This window comes from Euprymna scolopes, chromosome 2 (assembly GCF_053919585.1).
Source record: "Euprymna scolopes isolate OS-2025 chromosome 2, ASM5391958v1, whole genome shotgun sequence".
Lineage (NCBI taxonomy): Eukaryota > Metazoa > Mollusca > Cephalopoda > Sepiida > Sepiolidae > Euprymna > Euprymna scolopes.
Window position 1 is genome coordinate 193,754,275 of NC_136483.1, and position 13,213 is coordinate 193,767,487.

A 13,213-nucleotide genomic window follows, 5' to 3' on the forward strand; every position below is an offset into this window, starting at 1 on the left:
TATCATACTTAAGCGGATTTTATGATTGGGCTATTTATCTAGCTTAGATAAATACTTTTGCAGTTTTAACAAAAGAGCTACAATAATATCAGGGCGTCTCTATTTATGCTGAACATCCACAGAATACCAACATCAATGTATTACATATGAAAGAGTCAGCTGTGGAATTTCCACAGGTCTTGCTAGTTATTATTATTATTACTGTTATTAGGACTAGCAGGAGTAATAATGCAAATAGTACCTTTATATTTATATATCTCACTATCATTATTATTATTATTATCATTATTATTATTATTATTATTTTGGTTCATTCAATCATTGCTATTTTGTCTTTGTTACTAAAATAATAGCTCCCTCGGATTATTACTTGTTTCAAGTATTACAAAACCATTTAGTCAAAATCCTTAGGTTAACATCATGAGAGGAGATTGAACACGAGTTAGATTTCACATGAAAACCTAAAGAATTTTACAAGCAAGGCATTTAAAAGCTCATTGACAAATGAGGTATAGTTCCTCCTTGCCAAACTTTCACAAAAAAAAACACTCGACTACATACAACCACTATAAACGATTTTTTCCACCCTCTATCTGTGCCTAAATCTAAACGTAGATTCCATGAAAAAACTTCTTTCCCAGAACTGCCTGTAGTTAGTCACAGCACCATCATAACATCCGATTAACGTTTGTGATCATCTTTGTTCTGTTTATGCTTCCTTTTCAGAATTGAGACATGTTCGATTCTAGTACACGGCCACGGTAATGCGTATGAATAGCTGGCATAAAAGGCTTTAATTCAAATAAAAAGGACAATGCTATTCCAAACTTTTATCATTTGATAACATACATGACCCATATCCTCATAAAGGAGTTATGCAACACAAACAATATTAATTCAAAGGAAATAAATAGAAAGAAAATCTTACAGTTCTTGTTTCTGCTTATCGAGGTCGGTTTGCAAAGATTGAATGTTTGATTTGAGATTTGAAATTTCTTCTTTCAATAAAATTTTATCGTTTTGCAGTTTTAATTCATCCTAAAGAATACAAAATAAATAAAATCAATGTAAAAATAATGGATCCATTCTTAATGTACAGCCATTTATTCTGAGTTTTCAGATAAAAATGTGATGGACAGAATCGTCTTGGTTCATTTCAAAAGAACCAAATAAAAAAGACTTTAATGAAATTTTTTTGGTGTTTACCTGATGTTGCCGCTCAAAAAGATGTTGCAGTTCTTCAAGTTGAGACATAAGTTGTGCATGACGTTGGCGCTGTTCTTCAATTTCTCCCAAAAGAGTTTTGTTGCTTTCTTCAGATTTCTCATACAATTCTTCTAGTTTATCTGTTGAGATATGAAAACAATGAAAAAAAATATAAGAAATCATTTTTAAATTCGAATACTAAATAATTCTTGGTTATAGTCAGCTAACATACTTCCTAACTTTCGACATGGCTGCTACCGGATGCAGTGACAAGGCAAATCAGTTCCTTCACTTTTATTGTTCTTCAGTATTTCTATTGTGAAGCAATTTATTGAAACAAAATATAAGAAAAGGACATTATTAAAAAATATACAATGAAAATTAACAAAATTATACAGATAAAAATAACACAATTAGTTTTTATTTGCATTTTTAAAAACAAAATTAAAAATTTAAAGTGTTTATTTTATTTGAATGTTTTTAAAATTATAGAATTACGTTTTTTTAATTTTAAAACTAAAATTTTTTATTTGAAGTTATATAATATATATTATAAAAGTATAAAAATAAAATTATTGAAATCAAAATAACAAAATTTCAAACATAAAAAAAAAACACATTCAAAGCATCTTATTCCACAAATAGTTTTAAACGATTTTAAAAAGTGTTTTCAATAATTCTTTAAAAAAAAAAAGAGCACAAAAGTGTTCTCAATAATTCTTAAAAAAAAGAGCACAAAAGTGTTTTCAATAATTCTTTAAAAAAAAGAACATAAAAGTGTTTTCAATAATTATTAAAAAAAAAAGAGCACAAAAGTGTTTTCAATAATTCTTAAAAAAAAAAAGAACACAAAAGTGTTTTCAATAATTCTTAAAAAATATAACTAATTTCAATCATTCTTAATTAAAATAAGACTGATAAAAACTTTTCAATGATTATTAAATAAAAAAAGAACGACTGCAAAAACACAATAAAAAAGATTACATACACAGGGGAAATATAGGCGTGAGAAGAAAAAGTGAAGGAATTGATTTGCTTTGTTATTGTATCTGATAGCAGCCATGTCAGAAGTTAGGAAGTATGTTAGCTAACTATAAGCAATTTTTTTTTTTCAATAAATGAAAACAATCTATATAATTATAAAACTCAAATGACCTTGTAATGTGTATTGTAACCCAACATCCGGCTTACGACTTCCGGTTGCACATGCGTACATGAACAAATAATCAACGTGACAATAAAACGTATTGTTTTACTGTGTACATTTTCAGCGTCCCAATTGTTTTTTTTTTGCGTTTAAATTATCCAAAATAAACAATTGTTAATACTTTTTGCATTTTTTTGTACATCGTTCATTTCTGTATTGCGTTTAAGTTATTTTAACACAATTTCCTTACAAATAAATCTACTTTAACCTGTTGACAACCATAAGAGCATTTTACAACGGCGATTTACCCACTGCCTTCCTTTTTTTATAATTTATTCTCCATCTTTTAATACACTTTTCTTAAAAAAACATTCATACATTTTCTTCTACACTACCAACATAAATAAATAACCCAGAAAATATGTTTTTTTTAATTTGCGTTACAAATAAATAATCAATGCGACAATAAAATGTATTGTTTTACTGTGTACATTTTCAACGTCCCAATTGTTTTTTTTTGTGTCAAAATTTGAATTTAACTTTAAGTATTATGGTATCTGTTCAGTGCACATTTACCTATAAGTATGGCAAACCACTTATAATTCAATGGCTGTAAGTTTTTTTTTTTTTTTTTAAAATAAACAATTATAAACAGAATGACTCATAGAAATCTATCTATATCCTTTTTTCATTTTAATATACTTTCATAGAAATGTTTCTGTTATGTCACAAAAAACTATTTTCTTTACGTCACAAGTGTCACGATCATACATGAATTCCATAGCTAATATAACATACTGACCCAACGGGTCATGGGTAGTCTAGTATAAATTAAATATTTCTTCTGATTTCAGCTTTTTTCACAGAGTTATAGACATTGTTATTTAAAAAAAATGTTTACATTTATTGTTGAGCTATAACAACCAATGCCAGTGATAGCCAATCTCTTCAAGTGTCAAATGAAGATGGTCAATAATGTCTGGATTTTGTGTGGAGAAATTGCTGCTGATTTGTGTATGAGTAACAAATCCAATATTTCTACATTGAAAAGCACCGGAGAATTGAAAATATTAGAAATCACTTTTAAAAACAAATTTGATGCCAAAAAAGTTTTCTTTTTCAATAAATGAAAACAATACAATCCAAATATTTTTGCCGACTCTGGCCTTTTTTTTTTAGTGAGTTATGGACATTTTTATTTTCTTCATTGTTGAGTTATAATGAAGAATGCCGGTGGTGGTTACTATCTCGCTGGTGATTTATGTATGGCTAATAGATCCAATAGTTCTACATTGGAAAGCACTGTAAAATTGAAAATATAAGAAATAATTTTTAAGAACAAATTCAATGCTAAAAGATTGTTTCGAATAAACAAAACAATATAAATTAAATATTTCAGGTGGCATCGGCCTTCTTTATATACATTCTTATTTTTTCTTCTTCATTGTCAAGTTATAACAACCAATGCCTTTGATAGCTGATTTCTCCTGGTGTTAAATGAAAATGGTTAATAATGTCTAAATTTTGTGTGGAGAGCATGCTGATGATCTATGTGTGGCTAACAGATCCAATATTTCTACATTGAAAAGCTCCATAGAATTAAAAGTATAAGAAATTTTTCAAACAAATAAAAAAAATGTCAACAAGAAATGAAAGACTTAGTGCACATATGGAAATGGTACCCCCTTCTGTAATTTTTTTTATATTGTTTTCAGGAGATTATTATTGAATAGTCACTAATCTAACAGATTATAAAAAAAAATACAAAAATAATTAATATTTAACATTTTTTTAAGGGGTGTTCCTTTCTATTAAATTGATCCCCCATTTTGGAAGCAATGATTTTTTTTCAGCCAAATTTAACGGATTTAGCCTTTTTTACAAGGCAAAACTGCTTTAAAAAAAGGCTAAATGCATGAAATTTTGCCGAAAAGTCACTGTTTCCAAAATGGGAGATCAATTTACTAGAATGTTGTATTAGAAATGGAGCATCCCTTAAAAATGTTAAATATTGATTTTTTTTTGTTGATTTTTTTGATAATATGGTAGATTAGTGACTATTCAATAACAATCTGTTGAAAAAAATGCAAAAGAGATAAAAATAAAAAATTACAGAGAGGGGTACCACTTTCATATGTGCGCCGAAGACTTTAGCACTTATGCGCATTCTAATCGTAATCAAAGTAACATTTTTTTCTCACTTCCTTTCAAAGTTTATCAATAGCTAATGTGGGGGCTAGTCTAGCTCCCCTGAAATGGCACTGTAGAAAGTCACAAAAATATCCAAGATCTGTCGTCGAAATTCCCTGGTAAAAGTAGCTTAGGTGATCAGCAATAAGCCAGTCTAATCCTGAAGTAGGAGATAATGCACAGGAGGATGGTCTACTGGAATTGAGCATAACCATACTTCACTTCAAAACATAAGCTCAAATGTTAGCTAAGTTATATTCAATGAGCAAAAATTAAAATAATGTGCCAACAAACATTTTAAATGTAATAATTTGTATGTCTGTGCATAAACATGTGTCAGTTATTTTTCTTGCAACAAAGAGAATAAATCAAATATTTATTGAAATGAAAAAAGCAATACCATAAAATAAAATGAAAAAATATTAAAATCCCCCAAAAATCATGAATTAAAATTATTCAAGTATTATAAAAGCTAATTAAAACTATTCAACTACAAAATTCAATCCACCATAATTTTTTAGCCATTTTAATTTTTGTTAATTTGTCATTTAGCAAATTTGTTAGCCATTTTAATTTTTGTTAATTTCTTATTTTAACTTATTTGTTAGCCATTGTAATTAAAAAATTTATTTAGCTTATTTATTATACATTTTAAATTTTGTTTATTTGTTAGAAATTTTAATATTTATTAACTTGTTATTTAGCCATTTAAATTTTTGTTAATTTGTAATTTGGCTTATTTGTTAAATTTGATATTTAAGCTTATTTGTTAGCCATTTTAATTAAAAAACAATAATTTGACTTATTTGTTAAACATATAAAATTTTGTTTTTTTATTTAGTTAATTTATTAGCCATTTTAATTTATGGTAATTTGTAATTTAGTTTACTAATTAGAAATTATAATTCTTTAATTTGTTATTTAAGCTTATTTATTCGCCATTATAAGTAATAAAAATTTATTTGGTTTATTTGTAAAGTATTTTAAATTTTGTTTATTTGTTATTTGGCTAATTTGTTAGCCATTTTAATTTTTGTTAATTTGTTAGCAATTTTAATTTTTTATTTTGCTTATTTGTTAGACATTTTATTATTTAAAATTTGTTATTTTAGATTATTTGTTAACCATTATAATTAAAAAAATTATTTGGTTATTTGATAATCATTTTAATTTTTGTAAATTTGTTATTTGGCTTATTTGTTAACCATTTTAATTTTTTGTAATTTGTTTTTTAGCTTATTAATTAGACATTTATTTTTTAAATTTCATATTTTAAATTATTAGTCATTTAAATTTTAAAATTATTTGGCTTATTTGTTAAGCATTTTAAATTTTGTTTATTTGTTATTTGGCTAATTTGTAAGCCATTTAATTTTTTTTTAATTTGTTATTTGGTTTATTTTTAGCTATTTTAATAAAAAAAAACATTTATTTGGTTTATTTGTTAGCCATTTAAGTTTTTTTTAATTTGTAATAAGGTTAATTTGTTTGTCATTTTAATTTTTGGTAATTTGTTATTTGCCTTATTTGTTAGCCACTTTATATTTTGTTAATTTGTTATTTAGCTTATGTGTTAGCCATTTTAATTTTTGTTAATTTGTTATTTGGCTAATTTGTTAGCCATTTAACTTTTATTAATTTATTTGGCTTTTTTGTTAGCTATCTTAATTTTTTTTATTAATTTGCTATTTGGCTAATTTATTAGTCATTTTAATTTTTTTAATTTGTTATTTGGCTTATTTTTAGCAATTTTATTTTTAAAATATTTGTTATTTGGCGTATTTGTTAGCCATTTTAATTTTTTTAATTTGTGGTTTGGCTAATTTGTTAGCCATTTTTTTTTAAATTTGTATTTTGTGTTATTTGCTAGCCATTTTAATTTTTTGTTAATAGTTTAAAAAAAGAATGAAGAACCCTTTCATATTCATGAATAAATGATTATTTATTAATAAATTCAATAAAAATAAAGTTCAGAGTTCAAATAAGTCAAATTTATTATAATTACTAGCAGGAATATGCTACGTTATCTGAGATTGAAAGCAGATCACTAGCATGTACTTTTGTAACCATATTACTTTCTTTGTTTTTACTGAACAACCCTCCTATTTCATCCTCTAATATTTGTGACTCTAACAGTCAGAAGAAGTTGAAATCTTTGAAAACTCTTTGACTTAGTCTTATACATTGTTTTGGTGCTAACCTTACAGATAACAATGAACTCTTCCGCTTACTACATTGACCAGGAGAACATGGCTCTCAGTATTATGCACTATTTACACACACTTGGCAGTCAGACTGGCGTATAACCACTTCTCTTTATTTATTGTGTTTGTTTTTCTTTTTAATAGATTTCATTTTCACTAAATACTGATTTTTGTCTTTCTTTCAGATCTTTACCAGTCCACAACATATATATGATATTTTTTAAATGAGTCATCATTTATCAAACCCAAAAAAGATAAGGGTTAATGAAATGAATAGATCGATGGTTGAATAATGATGAATACTATGAGAGACTTGGAAATCTCCACGTATCATGCAACTCAAAACCACAATCAAATAAGAAAACAGCCATTCTTCCTCATTTGTCATAAAGATGACTCATACAATGTGAGGATTAATGGACAAAGTAAGGGTGAAAAGGAGAGCTACAAGTTTGCTAAAAGTAAAGGTACACTTTCTACTATCATTATATAGGCAATGAAAACTTAAAATATTAAAAAGCTAATTAAAACTATTAAAATATTATAAAAGCTAATTTAACTATTAAAATATAAAAGCTAATTAAAACTATTAAAATATTAAAAAGCTAATTAAAACTATTAAAATATTATAAAAGCTAATTAAAATTATTAAAATATCATAAAAGCTAATTAAACTATTAAAATATAAAAGCTAATTAAAACTATTAAAATATTATAAAAGCTAATTAAAACTATTAAAATATTATAAAAGCTAATTAAAACTATTAAAATATTATAAAAGCTAATTAAACTATTAAAATATAAAAGTTAATTAAAACTATTAAAATATTATAAAAGTTAATTAAGACTATTAAAATATTATAAAAGCTAATTAAAACCTAAAATATTTAGATATGTCGGTATATATAATATACGACATAATCATGTTGACATACTGGTACTCGCTAGATCACCAAAGTTAAGCAACGTTGAGCCTAGTCAGTCCCAAATGAGTGAACAGTTGGTAATACCAGGTACTATATGTAGAAGGATGTTAATACCTCCCTGCAAGAATTGCAAAAGCCCAATGTCATCATTTTCCCTGATTGGATATATAGGTGACTGGAAACTGCTTACAAATTTGATATTCTCTTTTGGAGGAAGCCGGTATAACTCGACTAGGGCTGGTATGTAGTATAATATCACAGGGAGTTGAATGCCCTTACCATGCACAGTTCTAGGTCACCGTTGAGCAAGGTGTAGCACCTGTTAGCCTCCTTATGATATTCAAGAGGATTACCATACAGGGGATAGATGGAGCTCCTAGGCCATGGTAAAGGCAATCGATCTAAGAAGTAAACTCTGATGAAAAACCAAAGAATCTGTTAGGCATGTAAGGTAATCTTTTAGTGATGGTGTCACAAACAAAACATCTGCTTTTGATTTGTCAGTCATGAGCCAGCATGGAAGTAGTAAGGCTTAGAAAACTGTCATGAGAATGATTATGTCAGTGCGCAGTCTCGTCTAACCGGATATAGTGGAAGATAACAAAAACTATTAAATGGTCAGTTGAATGTGAAAAAATGGTAAACGCTCAAGAAGTTCTCTCCTGAAATTTCAAGATTTCCTTTGAATTCTTACTTTTTTTGTCCAACAAAAAATGGCAACTTCTTTCAATCTTGACTCTTTGTTTTTGTTCTTCTTTAAGTTTCATCTTTGATTTTTCCGTTTCTTGTTGCAGCATGTCGTACATTGATGTAAGACCTTCAACCTGAAAGATTTTCAAAACAAGAAAACCAATTCCTTTTATCTATGCAAAAGTGAATGAATTCTTTGTTTATTTTTTTATTTTTACGATAATTCTTAAAACTGACACATTTCTTTGACTTTTACAATAAAAAATCTTCTGCACTTTGTATTTATTAGCAGCTTGTGTTTGACACATTGAATAGCAGCCAATCAATTTTAAGAAAAATATGTTTAATTAAATGTGAAAATAATGGAAACTTTATTAAAAAACACAGTAATTTGTTTTATCTCATTTATTCTAACCAGATTTGGACTTATTTATTAAATTCTTAACTCTACAGTATTTCCCCTCTCAGAAGAGCACTTTATGAAATATTGACAACAAACTAAACAAGTCACTGTGCAAGATTTCAAGAAGAACTGAAAATGAGGTAAGCTAATACAAAAATTGTTAACATTTTGGAAAAATGAATTCTTAAATTTTAAATATAACAATATTTTCAGGTGTGATCTCCTTACCAACTGATGTCCTTTCCTAACATTTGATTTCCCTTTCCTATGATACCATTTCTTGTGATAACCCTATCATCTGATGCTATTTCCTATGATTCCCTTTATAGTTTACTAGCCTAGGTGCCCGGTGTTGCCCGGGTGTTTGGAGGTGTGTGTTAAGCAAAAAAAAAAAAAGTGGTAGTAGGCAGGCAGGCTCGAACCCATACCGCAAAGGGGGAAAAGAATGTGAAAAAAAAGTGACGTCTTTGCCATTGCGTCCATCGTCAAACTGGAAGTGGTAAAGGTTTAAATTAAGGTTAGTCAATTGAAAAGAGGGAATGACTTTCGAAAATACTGGTGAAAAAAGCGACCCCTCCTTGATATAGCACAAAAAAAAAAAAAAATGGTATACAGAAACACAAAAACATTCAGTGATGAGCCGTACGAAGGTGGCTTTTAAGCCCTGCCAAACTCTGGCATTCTTTGGCACACATTGTGCAGACATGTGTGCCACTAGCAGCACGTTCTTGATGGTCACTTCTATGTATAATCAAATGCCGCCTACAACCACTTGCTGTTTTGTACATCTGCCCGCAGTTGACACAGGTTAGATCTGGCAACACAAAACTGCTTTGTGGCCCACTACGCCAATGAGTAGTCTGGTGGCTCATCAGCCCAGTTCTGCTCAGACATAATCTTCTGCACACCTCACACTCCAGACCAATTTGGCGCCCCCGCCCATCCATTGCTCCTTTCACCCTCCCTTTCCGGATATCATGTTTCAGCCGCTCATACTGGGTTCGATCTTGCTCACACCTCCCCGCAAGGTCCTTCTCCACTCTCCATGATCCAAAGCAAGACTCTCCCAGGTTCTTTCATCTACCTCATATTTTTTTAAGGTGGACCTCAAACAATCTTTGAATCTCATTTTAGGCTTTTGAGCCAGACGTCTTCTCTCGGCGAGCTCGGCATAAAGAAGTTGTTTGGGAAGTCGACTGTCTAACATCATCACCACGTCCACTCCATTTCAATCTATGTTTGATAATGTGAGCTTTAATGCTTAGACTTTAGGTCCGTTCAAGCACCTCCACATCACTGACATACATTTGCCAATCCACACCTAAGATTCACCGTAGGCACATCTGGTGAAACCGCTTGAGACGTCTCAAATGCTTCCTGTTTGTTGTCCAAGTTTCACAGGCATAGAGAAGAGCAGAGAGAACGCATGCGGCATAAACCTTAATCTTGGCAGCCAGATCCCATGACAGCTCCACAAACACCTGTTCAACTTTCTAAAGGCATCACTTGCTCTGTAACAATACCTCATCATCCAGGGCACCGGACATACTTAGTGTGCTACCCAAGTATACAAACTTAGTGACTTGTCCTGCCTTGATAGGGTTCAAAATAGACTTCGTGGCCTGGTGGGAGATGTTCTTTTCTCTTCGCTGCAACCTCTATCTCACAGAAGAGATGTTGCGAGTTTGTCTCTGCTTTATCGTTATTTTCATGGAAAGTGTTCAACTGAGCTTCAATCTATGGTCCCCCCTCGCCAAACTTTCACAAGAAACACTAGACTAGCTGAAAACATTATCAATAATTTTCCCCACTCTTTATCTGTGCCTAAACCTAAACATAGATTCCATGATCAAAGCTTCTTTCTTAGAACTGCACGCCTGTGGAATTATCTTCCGTTTTCCTGCTTTCCAGCTGTCTATAATATGTTCTTTTTTTTTTTTTTTTTTACACAATGATCACCACTTATCAAGGCCCGGAAGCCACTCAGGGATAAGGGTTATTGCAAGTACATTACGTTAGTGTGGAGATTTGATGAAGTGTTTAATTAAGGGGGCGGTTCATTAGGAATTTGTTAACATTGGACTTGAAGACATCCAAGTTGTAGTCCGGAGGGAAGCAGGCAGACGGAACAGAGTTCCACAGGCGTGCAGTTCTAAGAAAGAAGCTTTGTTCATGGAATCTGCGTTTTGATTTAGGCACAGATATAGAGTGGGGGAAATTTTTCACAGTGGATTTAGCTAGACGGGTGTTTTTCGTGAAAGATTGGCGAGGGGGGACCAGAGATTGGAGTTCAGACGAGCACCTGCCATGAAAATAACGATAAAACAAGGATAGGCTCGCAACGTCTCTTCTGTGGGAGAGAGGTTGCAAGGAAGAGAAAAGGGCATCCCCCACTAAGCCACAAAGTCTATTTTGTACTCTGTCAAGGCATGATAGGCTGTTTTTGGCCACTCCTGCCCAGATATGGCAACAGTATTCCATCTTTGGACGTACTTGGCTTTTATATAGATAGAGAATTGCATCAGTAGTGAGATATCTTCTGGAGCGGTAGAAGGATCCCACCATCTTTCCAGCGACCTTGGCAACAGACTTGATGTACGTGTTCCATTTCAGATCAGGAGTAAAGGTTAAACCCAGAAGCTTGTCAAAACACGGGGCCTCACCCAGACGAGAGCCATCCATCACAATTGATGCCAGCTGGGGATCAGAGCGTTGATGATGTAAGGATAGGAGTTTGGTTTTAGATGCATTAAAGGTAACCAGCCACATCTTCCCCCACTGAACCACGCGCTCGAGATCAGAGGAGAGAGAATCCGAGAGAACTTTGTCATTTACAGCCTTTGATGTGTTGCCGTAGATGGTCGTGTCATCAGCATAGATGTCAACGAATGATTTAAGTATGTGTTTAGGGAGGTCATTGATGTAGATCAGGAAGAGAGTTGGGCCCAGGATTGACCCCTGAGGGACTCCAGCATTTATATTGCAGGCCTCCGATTTTTGTCCATCAACCACTACTCTTATGAACCTATCGGAGAGAAATGATTTAATGATTGAGAAAACATTTCCAGTTATACCGTAGCTGGAAATCTTTGGAAGTAGACCCTTATGCCATACCTTGTCGAAAGCCTTTGATATGTCAAGAGCAATTGCTCTAGAAAGGAAGCCTTTGTCAAGAGATTCACTAATCCTGTGGGATATAACCGTCAGCACATCTGCGGTAGATCTTGCAGAGCGGAAACCATATTGTGTGTCACTAAGAAGGTTATTCCTGCTGAGGTGGTTGACTATTTCTCTATTTAATATGGATTCCAGCAACTTACTCATAACACACAGGAGACTTATTGGTCTGTGCTGAGAGGGAGATGACTTATCACCTGAATTCTTAAATACAGGGCAAACTGATGAGGTCTTCAAGTCCAACGTGAACAAGTTTCTGATGAGCCGTTCCACTGAAGTCAACAAATTTACTGAACTTCCATTACTATTGATTACTATATTGTCCTTTTGACTACTCTACACTCTTTAGCCCTTATCCTTGAGTGGTCGATCGGCCTTGATAAGTGGTGACGCCTATGTAAAAAAAAAAAAAAAAAGAAACCCACTATCCTTGACCTACTGATGGCTCATAGTATGGCATGCCTGGAGCAGGCTGATACATACATACATACATACATACATACATACATACATACATACATACATTTAAACAGACAGGTGATATTTATATGATAGATTGCCATTCCCTCTGATGCCTCATCATCTGATGCCTTTTCCTATGATGTCCCTTATAATCTGAAACCATTTCATGTGATGTTCCCTATAATCTTGGCTCCTTACTATTAAATACTTTTTCCTTCCATCATCAGATGTACTCTTTCCTCTATATTTTCTCATCAAAAAATATACCAAAAATTGAGAAAAAATAAGATTTTGATGATAAAATGTCACCTGAAAGCTTCCAATAGTGTCTCTGCAATAATCATAAAATCAGTCAATATTATTTTGAAAACTATTTATATAAGTTAAATTCTTGACATTCTTTGGCAACTTATTCAAAGAATTAATTACTCTTTCATTAAGGAAATCACAATGCTTATTAAGGAAGTGAGGGGTGGGGGAAGCAATCAAGTTGCTGGTTCTTTAAATAATACCTTAATACAAACCAAATAACGTATGTAATTTCATCATCAAGAAGAGAAAAGAGGTGATCTTTAATGTTAGGGGAAGTTGTTTTAAGGAAATCCTTGTGTTAATGGACCGACTTGAGTATGAAATATCTTTTCATTTATGCCAAGAAAACTCAATTTGGTTTATTGTTTCTACATCTATTATAATCTAGGATAAAACCTATAAAATGCAGAGAAGGGTGTTGGCAGAGGAACATTTGTCTAAAAATTGATTACTAACAAAATTAATCAGAAATAAATATCCTTTTTTTGTTATAGCC

General features: G+C 31.2%; 1 protein-coding gene across 1 annotated transcript in view; it reads right to left on the minus strand.

The window, feature by feature from the left end:
• The window catches only part of LOC145300872 (uncharacterized), a 92,489-nt gene that overhangs the window by 64,036 nt on the left and 15,240 nt on the right, over window positions 1-13,213 (minus strand). The window contains exons 4-6 of the mRNA XM_080144524.1: window positions 8,368-8,497; window positions 1,207-1,346; window positions 929-1,038 (exon numbers count right to left, since the gene is read on the minus strand). Of these exons, the coding sequence (XP_080000650.1) occupies window positions 929-1,038; window positions 1,207-1,346; window positions 8,368-8,497 (380 nt within the window). The remainder of the gene's footprint in view (window positions 1-928; window positions 1,039-1,206; window positions 1,347-8,367; window positions 8,498-13,213) is intronic.